The sequence below is a fragment of the Fundulus heteroclitus genome, chromosome 17, assembly GCF_011125445.2.
Source record: "Fundulus heteroclitus isolate FHET01 chromosome 17, MU-UCD_Fhet_4.1, whole genome shotgun sequence".
In the NCBI taxonomy this organism is placed as follows: Eukaryota; Metazoa; Chordata; class Actinopteri; order Cyprinodontiformes; family Fundulidae; genus Fundulus; species Fundulus heteroclitus.
This window is the reverse complement of record NC_046377.1, coordinates 18640738-18663098: the sequence shown is the minus strand read 5'-3', so window position 1 is coordinate 18663098 and position 22361 is coordinate 18640738. Positions and strand designations below refer to the sequence as shown.

Below are 22361 nucleotides of genomic sequence, written 5' to 3'. Positions count from 1 at the left end.
CCGGGCGCACATTCCCCGCAGATGCCCCGCTCTCCAGACGTTCCTGTGCCGTTGCGTGTCACGCCGTGACATTTCAACGTGTCCCTCTCCTCTTCCTCGGCCACATAGTCCGACTCCAGCTCCTCCTCCTCCTCCCCTGATGATTATCGCTTCATTATGGAAGCTAACCTTGAAGACATGAACTCCGTTCTTAGGAAGGTAGCCCCGCTGGGGATTACAGCTGCTGCCGGCTCCTGTAGAGAACAGATTTAGCCCAGATATCTCATGGTGTGGCTGCAGCAGGGTACTGGCATCCTGCTGCTGTTCAGCCACCAAAGGGGCAGCTGCATGGCACTCCTAGCTGGAGCTCTTGCTTTGCTGCGCCGGAGAGGCTCTCTTCCTCTTTTATTCAGTCCTTTCATTGCAGTGGTTGTGATATCCCCCCTCCCACCCTCTTTTACTATTTGTTTCAGATCGCTCTCCTCAGTTATGCTTTCTAAACATCTGTTTGTCGCAGTCTGGTTTAGGGGCTTTGCTTTTGTAGCCGTGTGCGCTTTTCCCTGCTGCCCTTTAGGCTCGCAAGCGGGCACATCACGGCGGTCCTTCTTTCTGTCCCCTGATCCGTCTGTAGGCGGAGGAGCGCCACGGGAGCATTGAGGAGCGAATGAGGCACTTGGAGTGCCAGCTGGAGGAGAAAAACCAGGAGCTGCTCAGGGTGAGTCACCGCGGAGGAGTCGTGCCAGGCGACGCTAACCGGGCAGCCGGCTTGATGGCGACAACAACCGATGACACGTTTTTTTGTTTTTTTTGTTTTTTGTATCGCCACTGGAGCCTGACCAAATGTGTGGTTGACGCGCTCTGCTGAAAAAGTAGTGCTCAGAAAATCTTGCAGTCGTGTCAAAGTTATTTTAGGAATGTGTGAGCATCTTCACAGCATTGCTGTTACACTGACACAGTTTGCAGCATCATACAGAAATGACAGGCAGTTTGAAATTGGTCTTTTCTTTTTTTGGGGGGCTGTTTCAACACCAAGTAAAACTGGAAGATTTATACATCTCTTTGTATGTTATATATACCCCTCATAAAGATGTCTAAAAAAAAGCTTTTAAAGTGAAATATTTCATTGCAGAAGCATGATGCCCTTTAGTGCATTTATCCAGTAAGAAAGTGTCCCATGTTGAGATATGACACAGAAAAATGTATGAAAACATAATTTTTGGCTTTCTGGCAGAGTTGACCAGATTTAAATTGGATAAAAAAAAGCCTGATGTTTCAAAGATCTTTGGAAGACCAGAGGATCACAAATCCTCCATGGTCCTTACCAATCAGGCCCAAAGATACGCTTCCAGATAAGGTTCCAGTGGGGCTTAGAAAATTCTGCACGTTTGTGATGGTAGGACGAAAAAGGACACTCACTGGTATGTATGTCTACAGTAAACAGTGGAGAGATTTTTTTATTGTATTATTTTTACTTTCGTTTTACCGACTTGCTCACTACGCATGGTGGCAACTTAATTGTGGGTCCTTGTGGCCTGTGGCGAAAGAAAATGGACTTATTATGTTTAACCCCAGGGAAACCATGAAATGAAATGAAGGATCATCACTTAGGAGTTACCAGAAACTCTTATTAATCAAGTATAAACAATTAAAAAAATACATCAATTATTTTTTTAGGAATGAATTATGCCACATGTGATTTTGATAAGTTATTAATCTGATTTTTCTTTTCTCTCTGCTGATTAGTTGTATTTAAATCAAGGGTTGGGTTTTCCTAAATTGTTCTGTGTTATAGCATAATTTAATCTTTTATTCCTGTGATTCCAAATAATTTGTTCACGTCAGTATATGCTAAGAGAGGTTAGTCCAACCAGAATATAAAGGAAGCAAATAGTTTAGTCAAAACGCCACACAATATCTTTCTACTGTTTTTAAATTGGGTTATTTAGCTTTCATCAAAGAATCAAGAGACTAGCTTTACAGCCCAAAATCATCTTTGCTTTCCTTTCTTTTACTTAGTAAAAATCATAAAGCGGGGGTAGGGGGTATTTAAATGTTTTGTGACCTTTTTAAAACCTGCTTTTGATTAAGGCTCAGAGGTAATTTGCATGGAATCCTAGTTAAAGCACGCTGTAGAAATCAACCGGCTGTATTTTAGTAAATCAAGAAATGTGTAAAAAGAACACAAGAGAAGTGCTGCCGTGTAACATAAGTTAAATGTAAAATTATATAAAAAAAACAGAGCTTCACGTCAAAATGTAAGGCCACAAGAGTACAAATGGGATTTTCTCTTATTCCTATTAATACAACTGTCAGTGAATTCTGAAAAAATTAAAATAACTTAAAAATATATCTTGATCCAGAAAAGGGGAAAACAATGGAAAAAGAAATTTTACTAAATAATAGAGTAAGAATAAAGTATATTTTGTTCCTTTTCTCACATAATTGCCAGTAAACTGCAACTTTTCTTATGTTTTGCATGATGCACAGGTTACAGCACTGTACAACTGCAACAGTTAGAAGGATGTGACTAAAGGGATTTTGAGTTGTATGAATATAGTTTCTTCTAATGAAAATCTTACATAAACATCTGTTTATGTTTTTAGCACTTCATCATTTAATCAATGACAGGTGACTGAGAGCTAGCCAGAAAGCAATTCACGAAGCCCAGTCCTTGATTTTCAATGTTTTTTTTTGGCCCTGGCTGGGTTTTCCCCTCTAGGCTCGGCAAAGAGAAAAGATGAACGAAGAGCACAACAAGCGACTTTCGGACACAGTGGATCGACTCCTCACGGAGTCAAACGAGCGCCTTCAGCTTCACCTGAAGGAGAGGATGGCAGCTCTGGAGGAGAAGGTCTGCAGATGTCGGCAAAGTGGGAACTTGATCTGGATCAGTCCTGTCCAGGGACTGAATGTTGCCTTTCTTCTCTTCCTGTCTTTGCAGAACATGTTGATTCAGGACTCGGATGGGTACAGAAAACAGTATGAAGAGTCTTTACACGAGAAGGTATGTTGCATCCATTAAGAATTTTGACTTTTCTAGGCATGCAGATGATATTATTCGTACAAAATAACAGACAAGCTCATTCATAATGATGTGAAATTGTTCTGTCCAGTCTCAGCTGGCAGAGGAGATTGAGAAGCTGAGGTCGGAGCTGGACCAGTACAGATTGAGGGCAGGCTCCCTCACAGAACCCACTCTGTCTCGGTAGGTTGCGCGTTTGAATCTGTTTGTGACGGGCCTGCAGCAAATGGTGCCCTATTTACAGACTCCTGCTAAACCTGTCTTTTATCAGAATTTTACAAGTTTTTCTAACTGTATTCTGGCTTGTAGTTCATAAGAGTTATATTTACAAAGTCAAGAAATGACCCAAAAGGTGTTATAGAAACAAAGCAAGCAGAAAAAAACTCCCATGCTTCCCAAAAGTGATGGTACGTACGGAGCACTAAACTTGGACTGTGGTGCATAACGTCAGCATCACCCAAGAAGATATTTGAGTTTATAAAGTGAAGATTAATTTGTGCACAATGCTTGTGGTGAACACAGTGGGCAGGTATTGACCACAGTGGTGAATTACCACTTTTAGCAATAATTGTGATCAATAAAAGCAATAATTCAGACGCCATTCAGATAGATGTAACGTTTGCTCCGTCTCTGACCAGCATTACCGCCCCTATCTATAGGCGCTCCCGTTTTACCCAACCAGGATGCTTGTATTAGGAAGCCGTGTCATAGTTAGGTAGTAGTAATGACTGGAATCAGCTCAAAGTTTTCCTTTTCTGCATTGTTATTTTATCTAAGAGCGTTTATTTCTATTTTTGTAAATAAACATGCGGAGGGGGCATTTTATCGCTGTTTCCATTTGAAAATGAACTTAATTGATCACCCTTTAGATCTATCTGTAGTTTCATAGATACATGTCTATTGAAAATGTTGAATAAATATAATTTAGAAACAAACTTTCTTGTCTATAAAAGTTTTAACACGGAAAGTATCATGAACGCAACACCTTTGTTTTCCTCCACCTGCTTCCCTTTGGCTAAAAATGGCTCCTGTTATATTTTTTTTTTTTTTGCAAAGAAATAGTTTCCTGCCTGCTAGTTTAAGTCCTCCCCTTTTTGTGGCAAACGTCTTGTCCGGTGTACTAGGGCCATAAGACTGAAATGGGTTGCAGGAAAAAAATATATATAATTCTGGGGGAGAATGTGTCTTTAAACAGAGACAAAACTTTTAGTGAGCAAGGTGAAACCCCGCCTGCCTGTCTACTTTCACAAAGCTGATCGACTTTAAATGCTTAGCAGGATCTTTGGGAGAAGTCAAAATGTTTGGCCATCCGATTAAATAAATCCACATTTTGTCTTTGCAACAATCCTGCTTGGTGGTTTGAGAGGACAGGTCGACATTATGGACATGTTGATTCTGTTTGATTCCGTTTCCTACCGAGGAAATTGTTATCTTAGTGAGGAGGTGTGGTTAACCTCTTTGCTAGGTGTGACGCTGTCTTCTAAGGGCTGTGATTGGTTGATGGTACATGGAAAAAAAACACACACACACACACACACACACACACAAAAGCTCTCCTAGTGATCAAAGGAGAGAAATCAACCGATTAGACTGGATTGAGAAATGTGTGACATGATGATGAAACATAACGATATTAAGCGAATCATTACTTTTTGCTTATTGATTTTTACTCACCTGTCATTTTACTATATCTGTTTGATATTAATGCACACTCCCCTGTCAGTATTATACTGGGATTCCCTGCTTCTATAAAGCAGTTGTATTTTGCAAAACGACTGACATCAAATGGAGAAAAAAATAAAAAGGTGGCAAATACCGAACTGGACAGCAGCTTACAGCGCTGGTAGGAGAATAGATGTTTAATAGTGTTTAAAGGTAAAATTGGTCCCTGGATCATGGGGCAAATACACGGATTTTGATGTGTATTGCCGCAGATCATCGCATCTTTTTGTCTGCTTTGCACCAGCCTGGTGAGGAGCGCTCTGCAGAAATCAAAAGCGAGCTAGATTCCAGATCACCATTTACGCTACCGACATTATCGAGCAATACAGAAAATACTTTCTCACCTCTTTTACATATATTCTGTGTAAATTTATCCACTTTTTGGTTCATGATTATTCAAGATTTTTTCTAATCGTCTAAAATAAAACGACGTTACTTGAACCGCGCGTACGTCTACATTTTAATTGTATAATTGCTAAAAAGTGTATGTGCTCATTTCCTCCACTGTGCCGGTGGTGGATCAGCCAATCAGCTCATCTCTGTTTCCACCATCTTCCCGGCTCAAGACGCTTTTAAGCTCACTAACAGTCCTCCTCGATACTCCTAACGTTTTGTTACTTTAGGAGCTCTCTGAAGGCCTAGGCTGTTTTGTGAATAACTTTTATCTTATCATGGCAAAATTCTGAGAAAAATCATAGAATTCAGGAAATTCTAAGATTCTTCAGGATTCAGGATTACAGAACGTTGCTGCAAACAAAAAAAAAAAAAAACAATGTGTTTATTAAAGGGCCCTCACACAGTGCCTCAAACTTTGAATGATTCAGAACCAAACAAGTTTTTGAGCCTGTTCACGACCACTAAGGGAGGGAATTAGCATACGGTTACAGTGCGTTAGTCAGGTTGGCATTGGTACAAATTGGTTGCTTCTCGACAATTATTCAAAGTCCAACATTACTCAGTGTGTGCAATAAATTGTCAGATTTTTTGGGGGAAAATCCAGCTAATGAATCTGCTGGTGACCAGTCTCCGCTCTTTCAGAAGAAGATTCAGATTCGGTGTTTTGCTTTTGGGAGCTCAGAGGCAATTAGGCAGCTGCATTGAAATTAGGATAGCTCTGCGTCCAGACAGGAGTCTGCTGGTGCCCACAGACACAGCCGAGCAGAGCCTTTTGATCCTTGCATAAGGGATTGTTTATCATGAAGAGCTTTGGACTGGATGTAATTATTGGAAGATCCAATTAAAGGTTAAAACCGCAGTTTGCGTGTGGGGATCAGGTAACTGAGCAGGAAATGGAGATAAAAAATAATCATAGTATTTCCCTTTACTGGAAGCATCAGATTCGCTCTGTTACACCACATTATGAAATACTGCTCTCACTGATCTTCTGTCACTTCTACAGACATTTTTTTTTTTTTTTTTTTTTTTTTTATGTTATGCACCGTGAACTTAAAATATTAGAACACTGATGCGTTAACGTCAGCAGTTGTAATCTCAGCCGTAGACAATTTAAAGGCATAGAAGCGTGCATAACAACCTCTGTTTACTTTACACCACATAACCATGAACGCTCATTATGCTCCAGGGAAGTTTTGATTGGTTTGCCGCCTGCATAGCTGAACATTTTGGCTCTCTCATCTTTCATGTTCTGCCTCACTGCTTGGACAACTCCTCGCGTAGGGATTGCTCCACAGTCAGAAAAGCGGTTCAGATGCAATTCACACTAAAGACAGGCAGAAAAGGCTTAAATAAAAGTGAATTTGTGCTTTAGGTCTCATCTCGACACATCGGCTGAGCTTCGGTTCTCCCTGGGGTCTCTGGCGGAGACCCAGTCGGACCATTACCGCTCGGCCAAAGTCATCCGCCGACCGAGGAGGGGTCGAATAGGCCTACGCGAAACAAAGGTGAGTTGCAGGAAGACCACAACTTTCTTTCTGACTGATGAAAAGATGCAGCACACAAAAGGAAATGGATCCACCTGCATTTGACCTGTTGAATACAAGTTGAACAAAATTCAGTAAAACTAAAGGTTTAACATTGATTGGTTGATTGACATTATATTGGGTTTATAAGTAATGCTGGATGTTCAAAGGATGCCTAAAACTAGTGGCGAGCGCTTCTTGTTGACTACGAATATAATTCGAAGCTAAACTTGTTTTAGCTTCGTTTCCGGTGAGAGTTGGACTCCGCCAAGGTTGCCCTTTGTCACCGATTCTGTTCATAACTTTTATGGACAGAATTTCTAGGCGCAGCCAAGGTGTTGAGGGGATCCGCTTTGGTGGCCTTAGGATTGCGTCTCTGCTATTCGCGGATGACGTGGTCCTATTGGCTTCATCAGGGCGTGATCTACAGCTCTCACTGGAGCGGTTCGCAGCCGAGTGCGAAGCGGCCAGGATGAAAATCAGTGCCTCCAAATCCGAGACCATGGTCTTGAACCGGAAAAGGGTAGAGTGCCTTCTCCGGGTTGGGGAGGATGTCCTGCCCCTAGTGGAGGAGTTCAAGTATCTTGGGGTCTTGTTCACGAATGAGGGGAAGATGGAGCGGGAGATCGACAGGCGGATTGGTGCAGCGTCTGCTGTGAAGCGGGCGCTGTACCGATCCGTTGTGGTGAAGAGAGAGCTGAGCCAAAAGGCGAAGCTCTCGATTTACCGGTCGATCTACGTTCCTACCCTCATCTATGGTCACGAGCTTTGGGTCGTGACCGAAAGAACGAGATCCCGGATACAAGCGGCTGAAATGAGTTTTCTCCGTACTGTGTCTGGGCTCTCCCTTAGAGATAGGGTGAGGAGCTCAGTCATCCGGGGAGGACTCAGAGTAGAGCCGCTGCTCCTCCACGTCCAGAGGAGCCAGTTGAGGTGGCTCGGGCATCTGGTAAGGATGCCTCCTGGACGCCTCCCTGGAGAGGTGTTCCAGGCACGTCCCACCGGGAGGAGGCCCAGGGGAAGACCCAGGACACGCTGGAGGGACCATGTCTCCCGGCTGGCCTGGGAACGCCTTGGGATTCCTCCTGAGGAGCTGGCCCAAGTGGCTGGGGAGAGGGACGTCTGGGCCTCCCTACTGAAGCTGCTACCCCCGCGACCCGACCCCGGATAAGCGGAAGACAACGGACGGACGGACGGACGGGCTAAACTTGTTTTAACATATAAAATACGTGAAATAATAGCTCATTGATTGATGTAAAAAATAGTTTTACTAGGCAGCACAGGGAATAAGTAACCAAAGTTTATTTTCAATCTCATTTCCAGTCTTTTGCAGTCCAGTTTAAAGAAAGAGATAAACCCAAATATTATCCTTTCAGTTAGACATCTTAAAGTGTTTTATCCGGTCGGTACATCAAGAGTGTGTGGCTTGTTTAGATTTCTTTGTGTTTCTTTCTTTGTGGGTTTTTTTCTGTCATTTTTGAAAATGTTAATATCAGACAAAGATAACTTGTGTAAATGAATGATTCATCAAAAAAGAAACCTGGAAACCTGCAAAAGGTAATTGCTCCCCTTGAATTCAGAGTAAAATCTAAAGCACTTTGCGTTCCTCAGTTACGGTCAGTGTTCATTATTCAGCAATAAGAAACTGGCTTGGCAGACCAGAAATAACACAAAGGCCCGACTGACTTTTACCAGAAAACATCCTGATCATCCCAAATACTTTTGGGTATGTATTTTGTGAACTACTGGGAAGTTGTCCTGTCACTTCTAGTGTAAAATTAAGACATTAAAACATAAGAGACTCAAACCAGCAGTCAAAAAAGGTGATTTCTTTGGCAATTGCAAGAAAGATTTGAGGTTTGACTGTAATGCCAGTATATGTTCCCAGGATTATTGTGACAGATGCAAGTAATTCGACATTCCATTTATTAAAAGGAAAACAAAAACATTTTTTTATTCATTTTACATTGTGCATTTTTGTGAAAAAATGCCTGGCAGCATCCTCTTTTAGAAGGAAATTAACATGAAGCTGCCATGGGCATTAAGAATTTTAAGCTTAATTCTAATATTTTTACCAGGCAATTACTTTTTTTCAGGTTGGTTTTGATAGCTTTTCTGCAAGTTTATCGCAGAAAAACTGGGCAAAACTAAAATGTGGCAAAGATGGAAAAGAGACAAAATTTATTGATGACATATTGGTGTATAGAGCTCATACCAAACCTTTATTTCTTTTATAAGTGAAATCTGTCTTATTACAGGGGCTTTAATGGTTCTTTGCGTCCTAAGCTTTGTGTTCATCTCTGGTCTCCTGTTAACTGCAAAGCATTTCAATTTGGAAAGACAATTTCAAATCCAAGTCTGAGGCCTATTTAACTAACTAAGCTATATAATCCAAGACCGTCACAGAAAGTGAGCCTTTAATTATCACACCATTAAAACACTTCCTAGGAAAATGCATTTTTTTTGATTGTCATGAACTTCTTTTCTGTGTTTTCATGTCCAGGCAAAGTCGCTTGGGGAGCACGAGTGGCGCTCTCAGCAGCTCGGCGTCCTGGGAGGCCACCACTTTGAGAGCGACACGGAGATGTCGGACATCGACGACGACGACAGGGAAACGTTGTTCAGCTCCATGGACCTCCTCTCCCCCAGCGGCCACTCCGATGCGCAAACCCTAGCCATGATGCTTCAGGAGCAGCTGGATGCCATCAACAAAGAGATACGGTACGCCGCTAGACAAGTTTGGTACAAGAAGACGCTCTTCCAGAAATCGTTTTAAAGTGTGTCCTGTTGTTTTCACACCAAGTTCCCGAGCTGTGGCCTTCCTAAGGGTCATTACAAATAACCACATCAGTTATCTTTAAATAGAATAAAATAAAAAAATAAAATAAACCAATCACTTATTCACACATCCATAAACTGACCAATCAGCATACAGGGGGATGGAACTTGCTGACTGGTTAAACTAGAGCCCAATTGGGTTCTTGCTGAAAACAATTCAGTTTTAAATAGGGCATAATCCAACAGTACTTCACTGTCACAAAAACACAAATTAATAAGATCCATACATCGCAACCACAAAAACACCAGAAATAACAGTATTGTGACAAAACAAATCCATAAAAACAATAGGCAATGCCAATAAAACCATTAAGAACCAGTTCTGTGTGCTACAATGTTTTGTTTTGTTTTTTGGTGGAGAAAACAAAATCTGACCTACAGGGCACATCTCCAGCCATACCTGCCCCCGCTAATTAGGCTTAACATTATTAGGCTTAACAGGTAAGGTTATAGAACAAAAGGGCCGACAATGAGCATCTGAACTAAATAAGGGAGCAATGAATGAAGCTATTTTGTTTTCTTAATTTTTTTTTTTTTTTACATTAAATTGTTTCCTGTTGCTGGGAGTGAATCAGTCTTTGCTTGCTCATCTGCTGCTGGTTCAAAACGCTGCTGCCCGTCTTTTAACAGGTACTCCAAAAACGGAGCATATTACCCCCATTCTGGCCTCGTTTATTGGCTCCCAGTAGATTTTAGAGTACATCTTAAAATTCTTGTTTTCGTTTTTTTAATTGTTTGAATGACCTTGCCTTGTACCTCTCTGAGCTTCTCCGTCCCTGCTGGCCCTCTCGGCCCCTCGGGTCAACTGAACTGCGTCTCCTGGAGGTACCGATGTCTCAGAGGGGGCGGGCCTTTTCTATTGTTGCTCCCCAATTATGGGATAACCTGCTGCTGCATATAAGAGACACTCCTTCACTGCCTACCTTTAAACCCCAGCTCCAAACGTGCTATTATTCTCTGGCTTTTACCATTACGACACTTAGTTTTCGTTTTAAATTGGTTTTAATTTTTCTTTTAAGTGTTTTTCTGCGTTATCTTTTTGTTTGTTTTTAATGGGTGTGTTGTAGTTTGTAGCTCTATAGAGCGTTTTGTTTTGGCCGTTGGCTGTTTTTTTTTATCGCTTTATAAACAAAGATATGGTATGTATGGATCTCGCTGTCAGTGTCCACTCTCTGCAGTCACAAAAACCACGACCCTACTGGGCCGGAGCAGATGACGAAATGTGCTTCACAGGTGAAACACGGTTTTGTTTAGTCTGTTTTTATATCTGTGTAACAAATAACTTTTAAGAGAATTTACTTGAGAAAAGACATTTTACACAAATATCTCATTCAGTTTTGCAGTTTTGAGTGTTTTGAAAAGTGTAAGCTGCCTCTTAGTTTCTAAGGCTTATCATGTGCTGATAAGTATTCATAACACCAGGCACAGCTTCACTTTATTTCAAGAAGTGTCGATGAGCTTGTTGCTAATTTGCTTTCACTCCAACAGAAATGGATGGAAGCTCCTTTAATCGGACTAAATGTAATGATCGTGGATCCGAGGAGTTTTCCTCCCAGCCAATTACGGAGTTAGATCCTGGCCATAGTTAGAAGAGATTGCCTTACGTTTAGCCCTTAATTAGCTTGCCTCACACTTCAGGTATTTTGGGGCTTTAGTGGAGAAAATCCCCGGCACACCCCAGAGACCTGAACATGAGAGTAAATTCAGAGGCAATCTCGCTGTTTTGCCCCTTTGAGCCTTCTGAAGGAGCACGACTGTTATTACCAACTAAAAATCCTCTTTCGGCTCATCGCTACAAAACATTTATAGCTAAATAAGTGAGCTCCGACTCCTTCTCTCTTCAGGCTGATACAGGAGGAGAAGGAGTCAACGGAGCTGCGTGCGGAGGAGATCGAGAACCGGGTGGCCAGCGTCAGCCTGGAAGGCCTTAACCTGGCTCGCATGCACCACCACGGCGCCTCCATCACTGCCTCCGCCACCGCCTCCTCCCTGGCCTCTTCGTCTCCGCCCAGCGGCCACTCCACCCCTAAACTGGACCCACGCAGCCCAGCACGGGACATGGAGCGCATGGGAGTGATGACTCTGGTACGTTGTGCATATAAGCTTTGCACACCCATACTCTTTTGTTTAGGGGCACTATCTTTAGTTCTTTTTTTTTTTTTTGTTTTAAAGAAAATTTGTATTTTATTTATTTACAATGTCAAAGTGGTTCAAATCATACAGGCAGAAAATGTTAATTGATGTCTAATGTTTATGAAAGTGATTTAATTCCTCTGAAACAACATATATTAATCCTTGTTTTCATCAGAAATTGGATTTTGGCTGAGGAAAATGTAGTAATAACTTCTGCGGCGCATTGTTTCTCCCTCTCCTCACATTTTTAATTAGTTAATTAACTGCATGTTTCAAACAAGCGTTTCGAACACAATGAGATCAAGAGCTGGACTTTTTATTCCATGCCAGTCCTCGGTGGATTTCCTGGTATGTTTTTGGGTTATAGTCAAGTAGCCGCATCCGGTTTGGCTTTAGGGTAATTTTTGGGTTATTTGCACTGATGGTCTCATGTTTTGGTTAAATCCCCTATTACATGATATTTGTCATGTTAGACTCTATGAAACTGAGTTGGGTTAGTTCCGCTGCAGCAAAGTAACCCCCCCCCCCCCCCCCCCCCCCCAAAAATCATGACACTTGGACCAAAATTCCCTCTATGTTTGCTGTGAGTTTTTTCTTTTCCTGGAATCCTGCATTTGGTTCGTGACAAACATGTCCTCTCCTCTGTAATCCAGATAATTCCGTTTTAGACTCGTCAGCTACGTTCTCTCTCATAGACTTTAGTTATTTTCTTGTAGAACAACGTTTTCGTCTTTGCATACCAGCCATGAAAATGAAACGTGTGCAGCGTTTTTCGGATTGTTCTGGTAGGAACTTGTTCATCGACGGCAGCAGGAGCCTGATGTGGATCCTGTGAGGGAATTTTAGGCTTTTTGGGGACTTCTAGCTTCTTGTTATCTGCCTTTAGGGTGAACTTGCTTGGACCAGCAAACCTGGGCATCTTGGCAATTGCTTTAAATGTTTTGTAGTATTGGGTTTGCCTTTTATTTTTTTTCTTATCATAGAAATTATGTTACATAAAAATGCACCCGTGCAAATTTGGGCTCATATGAAACATGACCTGATAGACCAAAATAGGGTCTTTGAATTATTTAGTTAGACATAGATTTGCTGATTTTTTTATTTTTATTTTTTTTTATCGTATTCTTAGGCAAATAAAAAAAAACTCAGTAAATCAAGTTAATAACAAAGAAATTCTGACCCTCAGATGTCTCAGAGAAATCATATAAAGAAGCTTGGAAGTCTTTAAAAGACTTGAGAGGCAAAGAAGTTGTTTTTTTTTTCTCCAAAAAGTGAAATTTAATTAGGTGCTACACATAGTTCATGCAGTGATAATAACAGGTAGTTGTTCTCATTAAACAAAAAACTCTCAAATCCCCCACAAAACACTGTGACCCCACTGATGAATGCGATTAAAACAATCAGTTACTCAGAAAACTGAGGAGGTGCGGCCCTGATGACTTTCCACTAAAATAATTGTACCATCCGTCAGTTGATTTTGGTACATTTTTACTCCAACAAAAGCTGTAACTAATACAGTTACGTCAATAATCGCAGCTATAAAACAAATCCCTTCGTACTGATATTTAAAACACTAGTGTCTGTCTCTGTTGCCTAAAGCGGTGGTTCTCAACGTTGGTACTCAGGACCCTCTGTCCTGCATGTTTTATTGGTTCTAAATAATTCTAAATAAACGGGTGCTTACCAGGCTTCTGCAGCCCGTCACGTGTTGAGGTGGGAATGCAACTATCTGAAATGGTTGTGTTGGAGCATCTGCAACACGACGGACAGAGAGCCACGAGGACCACGATCGAGAAGCTCCGCCCTAAGAATGTAGACCTTTTTATAACCTTTGAATCTGAGATTGCAAAAAAAGGCTGCCAACGTTTCCGAGTCCAGTACGTTCCCTCCAAGTGGTAGAAACCTGAGTAGGTTAAAACGCAGCAGATACAATGAGCCTCACTGCTGAGTATCACTCTGTGTGGAGGTACACTGGGGGGAAAAAAAGCCAGTTTATATGTGTGGAAAATTATTTCCCTTTTAAGGGCTTCTTGCACATTTTGTGCTTCATCTGACTTCATTTTTAAACATTTAATTACACTGAAAAAAAGGTAATTTTGTGTTTTCTTCCTTCAGTAACGACTTCCACGCCAAAGAATGTTTTTAGCGCAACATATCAGCGTATAGTCCACATTAACAACCAAAAACGCTGACGTTTCTGAATTTCCAACTGGCCGAACACCTGTCAGGGCCTGTCAAGCTGAAAATCAGATGATTTCTTCATGCATTTATAGCATATATCTCTCATAGGAAGAGAAAATAATGTATTCTGCATGTCTGTCCGCCTACTGACCTGAGGTTTTAACAGTCCAGACGTGACTGTAAAGAGGAAGGAATAGCTCTTAAATCCACAAAGACTACAGAAGGTTACGACGTGTAAATGTCTTTTTTTAAAGCGTTGATGTTGTTGATCGAATGTCTGGTTTGTCTCTGAATAGGTATTTGGAAACGGCTCATACGGTTCTGCTGGTGCGTGATGTTTATATGCAACAGCCAGCCCTTTTCTATATGCCGTTTTCATCCTTGTTTGCACACATGCACGCTGACATTACCATCTTTTCTTGTCTCCCCACTCTGCAGCCCAGCGATCTGAGGAAGCACAGGAGAAAGGTACGAGCGGGACCAGCAAATTGGTTAAAAAAACGATTTGCGCTAAGCTCTCATACTTCTCTTTAATAATTCCTGTAATGAAACCATAAAGGAACTGTTGACTTTACTGGCAGTCAGGTATTCTTGACTCATGTTGCACCCCCCCTTTTTTTTTTGTCCTCGTCCCTCAGATAGCAGCTGTGGACGAGGATGGCCGAGAGGACAAGGCCACCATCAAGTGTGAGACGTCCCCTCCTCCGACGCCACGCACTGTACGAATGACGCACACACTGCCAGCCTCCTCGCACAACGATGCACGAGGGTGTGTTTTCTGCTCCAAAATAAGAATAGAAGACTTTTGGTTTTACTGAGAACAAAAATTTACAGTCGCAACCTAAAATGTTTCTTTCCTGCTGCCATAGTCCAATGAATCAATTTCTTTCTTTTTTTTTTTTGGCCCTCAGGATTGTGGCTTCTCTGGAGGCTGAAGCCAGTGCCCTAAGTAGCATAACCAGCAGCCAAGACTCCCTGCACAAACAGCCGAAGAAGAAGGGGATCAAGTCCTCCATCGGACGCTTGTTCGGCAAAAAAGAAAAGGGCCGACTGGCGCATCTAGCACACAGACAGGTCATGGTAGATCCTCAAGGTGAGGGTAAAAAGTGTGGAAGTTTCTAGCTTCTTCAGCTAAATGAAGAAAAAAAACATGTAAATAATATGCAAAAGTTGATCACTACTTTAATATCTAAAAATTGGCAACAAAACAAAAATATCAGACTATTTTTTTTTTATTAATTTTACCCAGAGATTCACATAAAGCCATTTTCTTTAAATGTCTACATTGAAATCAAATTAGAGTTAATTGGCAAAATATTTTAATTGTACTACAAAAACAGAAGATCCAGATAAGCCTTAGTCTTTCACAGGTTGCTCTACAGTCACCATGCAAGGCTAAAAAGCTTGATAAAATGTAAAAAGCCTGTTTCCTCACATACATATTCAGTAAACTTATGTCTGGTAAACATCTCTCTATAAATCACTCTCATCCAGCTCAAACTTTATCAGACAAATCTATGTATAACACATGGTAAATGGTCTTAAACAGGAAACAAGATGGTTGAAAACCGACATGTTATGTTTGGCTACTTAGAAACCTTACTTCTATACATACCTTTGAAAATATAGAAAGTGGCATTTAATGTTTCTTATTTTAATATCAACTTAAAACACAGCAGTATAAAAAGAGCTTTTCATGTACACCACCCTTCAAACATTTTGGCAACCCCTGTAAAAAAAAATCTGCATTTCACAATCATTGGCACTGTTAGCCATTCTGATATAGTAAATGTAATTTAACTTGTAATTTATATTTTATACTCACTGCAAAGTTTATATTAGACATTTGAAGACATTTTATTGACCATTTATTCGATGCCTTTCTGTTTTCCTGAGGTATGAATGAGTCCAATTTCTCTTACACAACAAAAAGTGAACTAAAAGTAACATTTTCTTGAAGTTGGTGTATTTATCCTTGATTTTAGCAGGTAAATAAGATCTGCCAATGGAATAAGATTTTTGTACTTAAAATAGGAACATCTCATCTCCATCTTCTTTCAAGTGCAGTATCTCAAATTATCTTATTTTAGGCATCAGAATACTCATTCCATTGGCAAATAATCTTATTTACCTTCTCAAATCGAGGAAAATACATTCATGTCAAGAAAATGTTACATATATTTAGTTCTGCATTTTTACATTTAGTTTATATTTAGTTCCGTTTTTGCAGTGAGTCCGCTCCTCAAAACGGGAAAGACGAGAAAACATTACATTCAAGTCAGGTGTTGCACCTAACTAGCTACATGTGTGAATTTTCACATATTTACAGTACAAGCAACAATTCACAGGATTAAAATTAATCAAGTTTGTCTTCTACATCAAACGGTGGAAAATTGTGTTCAAGTCTCCAAAGCGATCATTAGATGCTATCTAGCGGTTCGGTAAAGTCGTCTTGCTTACAGAACCACATCCTACAGAAAGGAGTTACTCTGTGTGCTGCGTATCAGTTGTATGGCTAGATTATGCTAGTCCATTAAAAGATAAAAAGACTTTTGAGCTCACGTTTTTACAAGAAGTTGATGTATTAAAATTGTCAAAATCACCATCTCTCCTTCTTTACCAGCCACAATGATGGACGCGGACGCATCGGGCCAGGACATGGGGGTGGGCAAGTTGGGAACTCAGGCTGAGAAGGACCGGAGATTAAGAAAGAAGTAAGACCATGAGTTGCTTAGACCACAGTTTTAATTGGAAACCTGTTAAAATACAAAAAGATTTGTTAGTAAAATTTCAGAGGGATCCACACACACACACTTCTGAAAATACACTTCCATGTACAACACTGTCAAAAACCATGCTGCATTTTAAAAGACAGACAGCCTCTATTCCCAGAGCTACCAGAAAAAAAGTAAACCCTGTGCTGAGAACGGGCTCAATAGAAAGCAGAAGCTGGATCAGTGTCCAGGAGCGCATATCAGTGTCACTGTATTCACATCCAAAGCCAAAGTCAGGCTATTGATCCCGCCTGAAAAGCCAATTAATCCCACAGAGGAGCTCTGTCTATTTAGAAGATACAGGCAGCTTTCCCAACACCGCGCTCCTAGATCACACTTTGGAGTGTTGCACAACAATGCGGTATGTGTGCGATTATGTGTGTGTGAGTGTGTGTGTGCGTGCGGACATTTGCCATGCTCCAGTGCCAAATGATGAATGTCATTTGCTTGACGTGCACATTGAGTTGTCATGACAAATAACTTTGCCTCCCATGTAGTCGGTCGATATCAAGTGGTTGTTGTTTGTTGACAAATGTGCTGTTTTCCTCCCCACCGCACTGACTTCTCCATAGCGGTGTCCGGGAGCCGGGCCTCTCCACCAACTTTGCATCTTGGTGCCTCCTCCACGCTGCATGCCATTATAAGCTGCCTGCCCTCTCTTCCATTTCAGCATCTTGATCGATCAGAAAAAAAAAAAAAAAAAAAAACCCGCTGTGGTCTCATTGTAGAATAGTTGTTTCTCCTTCGACAAAGTACCTGAATGTCACCGAGCATTTGAATGTGAGGCCATGGAAGTCGGGTCCTTGTCGTTCCAACGCATTTCTCCATCTCCTCTGCTGCACGAGATGTCTGGAAGATGACATTTTCTTTCACTGGTCTACAGATGCTCCTGTTAAAACGAATGTCCTCCATAGTGAGACTTGTGTATGCGTGGGCGTGTACGTGCGTGCATGTGTGTGTTATTTTTTTGTTTTTGTTTTTAAGAGTCGTTTTGTTAATTGCCTTTTTTGCCTCATTAACATTTGTGTACTTTTGTCTCCCCGTCGCTCTTTCTCCCCCTCTTTCTCTCTGACCCTTCCTCTCCCTTTCATCATCCTCTGACTCTAACAAAGCGGGTAAGTTGCTGTGAGGATGTCTAACTGACCTCCTGGATATGACAGTTTTTTTTCAGCTTTGATTTTTTTTTTTTTTTTTTTTTGCCCTGTCTACCATCTCTCCTGTCTGTCCAACCATGTCATGAAAGACCAGTGCCAAAGCTGACGTCTCTTATCTATATCTGTCTGTCTATCCTTCCTTTGGGGCTGTTGATGAAGCCATTTGCTTTCTTTCTGTTTTCATTTACCATCTGAAGACGTTTCTCCCCCACCCTTTTCACAGCTCAATGGCAGCTGCCCCCCACGGCTGGATAGAGGTTGTGCCGCCGCTAAAACCGGGGTTTAATTCTCACCCAGACTCTCTTCTCTCCTTCTATATGTCTCTTTTTTTCTGTGTGTAACCTAACCAGCTACAGTATCTGGTTATGAGAGTGTTTTTACGGTTGTTCTTTTTTTTTGTTTTTTTTTGTTTCAGTTTTTGATTTATCATAACTTTTTTCCTGACTTCCCTCTCCCCAGCTATGTTCAGTGGATGTATTTCTCCATGCATTAGACCCGGGCTGAACATAAAACACGAGCCATCTTCCCCATGTGCTCGATAGATAAAGACGGTGAATGTACTTGATTGTATCTGGATGAACACATTTCTTCTTCCATCTGTAGGCTTTATGTTTGCCGTGTGTAGTGCCTTGCAGAAGTATTCATGCAACTTGAACTTTTTCTCTTTCTTTCATCCTGCAACCTTGAATTTCAAATGGTTATTGTTGGGATTTTGTTGCGATAGGCAAACACAGAGTAGTGAATAGCAGAAGTGGAGGGAAAAAGATTAAAAAAAAAACAGAAAAGTGTGGTGTACATTTGTACTGAGCCACCTTTTTACTCTGGTACGACTAAATGAAATCCAGCGCAATCAAATGACTTTTGAAGAACCATCATTTGGATAAACAGTCCACTTGTCTGGTTCCTCTGCTGATACAGATACAGTCACAATCTGAATGTGTCAAAGCAAACAAACAAAAACAGAAGCTTTACTCTTCTAAATCATGCCACTCAGTTGGGGAGAAGTTAAAAAAAAAACGTCTATATTTTACAGAAAAGGTTTTGTCATTTAGGTATATACTGAAAAGTGTTCGACCTGCATCTATGGTTTAGGGGAAATGTGAATTTTAAGTCCTTTACCAAAAAAAAAAGACAGTAGATTAAAAACTTGTATTCCAATGGAAAACATTTTGGTAACACGAACCTTCAGCTATATTATTTTTTTCCCGCGCCTCATCAGGGACCATGCCTATTTTTCCAGTTTAGAGTTCAGATGTTGCGACTCTGTGGTTAATAATTACCTGTTGAGTTTACTCTCCAGAGCAATGCTCATCCTACTGTTACTCCTGTTGTCCAGTGCTAATCATGTAACCAAATTATTAAAGGTTAGGCTGCCACCTTCGCCGTTCTTCAGTTGTTCCCCACCACCGGCAAAGCTCTCAGGGGAGGGAAGTGGCACGTACCTTGCAGATCATTATGTGCTGCTTTTAATTGCACTTGGACATGTGAAATTTACTAATTTGAACGCTAATCCTAGATGGCATATGGGTTTTCATTGTATAAATTAATTAACATTAAACCATTTAAGTCCCAGCTCCTAGGCCGCAGAGGTTTGCTGGAGAACTTTAGTATACCGCATTATCAAGACAAAAGCCCTGTTCGCATGGGATCACTATTATCTAGGTGGAAATAAGTTGCCCCCCTAAAACTCTGCTCTCACGACATTTGTTTTACCATTTGTTTCACGTGATTTGCAATAATTACAAATATTGTCTGTTGTTAATCCCGTGCGAATGCGCCATGTAATGTTTTTAAAGTAAAAATCCCCCCACAAACTACCTACTATATATTTTACTGAGCTCAGAGGTCCTGTGATATTGCTCCTTCTCTTCAGCTTAGGGTCTTCAGCTTAGGGCCGATAGGGTTTTGCTGGCCCGGGACTCATAAAGGTTTTCTAAACACTCCAATGCATCCTCCATTCTTCGCCCAAAGCAAATAAAAATGTGCCAAATCCCATATCGGATCCTGCACATTTCTGTCCAAATCGCACAGATGACTATTCACATTGGATTGGTATTATCAGGGCCTTGGAATTCAGCAATAAATAGTATGTAATTTATGGGGGAATTTTTACTTTACAAATTATTGACATGGTAGATCCCCATGGGATTAAAAACACAGACAAGATCTGCGATTATTACAACTCACATGTGGTCCCTAGGTAAAATGAATTCCGTCAGAATTGGACTAAGGTAACATGCAATGTATAAAGCAGTAGCTTTGAATATCTTTTGGAGCTCTGTGCCAAAAATGTAAAAACAACCATTCATTATCCATCATCGTTTACACACGCAGTGTTGTGGGAAAATGGAGAACACTACGGGCCTAAACGCAAACCTGCCAAGACGCTGCAATCAGGTCGTAGGACAACTTTAAGTTGTATTAAATAGCTTTAATGGAAAAGTAGCGAGAATAAAGCCATTATCCCCCCCAACAAGTAAATTTTTCAGTTTGCCACATGACACAACCAAGAAGACTTACAGCCGTAATTGCAGCAAAGGGTATTGACTAATGGTTAATCACAAATGTGTGCGTTACTCTTCAGATAATCATGTCAAAAAATTAAATTCATGCAATTATTATACACTTCTTTGTGTTGGACTATCAAATACAATCCCAATAAGGTACATTGAAGTTTGTAGAATAAACCTGACAAAAGGTGGAATAGTTCAAGGGGTTTAAATACTTTTTCAAGTCACTGTGATGTGTGAAAGCGGCCTTTCACTGTTTAAAGGCCTTCAACGTTCTGGTGCTACATGTATCATGTTTATTTTTTTGGCCAGTCGTTCAGTTTGTCAAGCCCTTTGACAACACACCTGAGGAATGGGTTGTTGAGTTTTTTTGTGACGAAAAGTGTTCACAAAGCAAACGTTTTTTTATTTTTTATATGAGATGTGAGGATGTGTTTGTAAGGCACTTTTAGCTGTTTAACGGCACTCAGTCTCCGTGTGAGAGAATTCAGGGCAATACAAATAGCTCTGTGCATGACAGCGTAAAAGGATCTATTCACTGCTTCTAGTCAATAAGGTGCAATTTACATCACGCTGACTATGACAGCATTTGCTTCTACCTCCCTGCCCGCTCAGAAGCTTTCTCCACCTTCTCTGCTTGCATTCTTTTACTCTTATCTTTCTACAGAAAAGTTGGATTAAACTACTTTAAATCAGAGACAGTCAAGGATTTTTTGGTAGTGTTTATTTGACTTTAGAGGAGGACCAACTACGTTAGGAGTTGCTAGATTTTTCATGGCAACTGAAGCTAATCGATACAAGATGCCTCTCTTTTGACAGATGACTATGACAAACCTTTCCAGGAAATGAAAATTAAAATTCATCAGATAGAAGTGGACGTGGAGGTAAATGCTGTATTTGGAAATCAAACAACCCTAGAGATGATTTGAAACGGTGGCGAGACTGACGTACAGCTAGCCAGCACCACTAAGAAAGAGCATGAGTCTGTAAAGTGAGCTACAGTCCCTGCTGGAACCAAAAGGATAAATCCCTTCTTTAAGAGCTGGGAAGATGACTAACAAGAGAAACGCTGCACAAAGATGAAACGGCTTTGGCCAGCGCTGTGGAGATAAATCTCTTCAACCCCGGCACCAAGAAGAAAACCGCAGCAAACTGTGGTCACAACAAATCAACTAAAATCACAGGAATTCCTCTGCAAAACAGTTTTACTTCACTTCTACAAGACTCTGAAGGAAAGCTCACCTTCAAAACCAGCGAGAGGTACAAGACATAATTGCGCTTTAGATGCACCAGGCCACAACACCAAATGATGGGGCCGTCAATGAGATTAAAGCACCAGATATCCGATATCATCGAGAAAATATTAATGATCATGGAAATCTTGAATGAAGACTTATTTGCTGAACAAAGTTCTAAGTCTTAATATTGAGGTTTTGAGCTTATGCTCAACAAATACATAAAGATACATGTGAACTTTATTGACAACGTCAAATTTTTTTCCAAGGAGAAAAAAAGGGGTGGGGGGGGGGAGAAAAAAAAGAAAAAAGACAACGTCAATATTTTCTGGGAAAGCAGAAATAATTTTAAGGAAGATAGGTTTTGTCTTAATGAGTCTACAGTAAAATGCGTTACTTCAAACATGTTTTACTTTGCGAATCAGACATCAGAAAGTCCACAATGACTGATAAGACGTGTTCTGAAGTGCTTCTTCTTCCACTTCATCCTGTACCTCAGTAAATGAGGGTTGTAGATAACTTTGTGTAAAATTTCAGACATCTTTGATTCCATGAAATCTCTGTGGAGAAATGCTCAACCGGTAAGAAGGAAAAAAGGGAGCGTCAAAAAGCCAAATGGTAAGATGAAAGACTGGACTCCAGGTTCTCTATGGTATATATTAAAAAGGAATTTACAGTCAGCTAAAGAATGCAAGGGAATCCTTTTCTGAAACCGTTAACAAATTAAAATGCTCATGGCTTGTTTGCCTTGATTCACAGGTTGACAAACCCTCCTGTGTCTGCAGCATCTGAACTGTGCTCTACCAGGGCCTGAATTTACCAACTTCTTTACTGAGGAAATTCAGAGATAAAGAAGGATAGTCTATACATTACTTTTAAGTCATCTTTCTGTGC

At 40.9% G+C, this 22361-nt stretch overlaps 1 protein-coding gene across 10 annotated transcripts in view; it reads left to right on the top strand.

Moving 5' to 3' along the window:
* The window catches only part of ppfia2 (PTPRF interacting protein alpha 2), a 197851-nt gene that overhangs the window by 158609 nt on the left and 16881 nt on the right, over positions 1-22361 (top strand). For 7 of the 10 annotated variants that reach the window (XM_036149195.1, XM_036149196.1, XM_036149201.1 and 4 more), the window contains 12 exons: positions 611-694; positions 2699-2830; positions 2921-2983; positions 3093-3184; positions 6492-6624; positions 9146-9363; positions 11325-11565; positions 14233-14262; positions 14433-14563; positions 14706-14887; positions 16418-16508; positions 17681-17683. In XM_036149195.1, coding sequence (XP_036005088.1) covers positions 611-694; positions 2699-2830; positions 2921-2983; positions 3093-3184; positions 6492-6624; positions 9146-9363; positions 11325-11565; positions 14233-14262; positions 14433-14563; positions 14706-14887; positions 16418-16508; positions 17681-17683 — 1400 coding nt within the window. The remainder of the gene's footprint in view (positions 1-610; positions 695-2698; positions 2831-2920; positions 2984-3092; positions 3185-6491; positions 6625-9145; positions 9364-11324; positions 11566-14232; positions 14263-14432; positions 14564-14705; positions 14888-16417; positions 16509-17680; positions 17684-22361) is intronic. The other 3 variants (XM_036149197.1, XM_036149203.1, XM_036149204.1) reach the window with 1 other exon arrangement.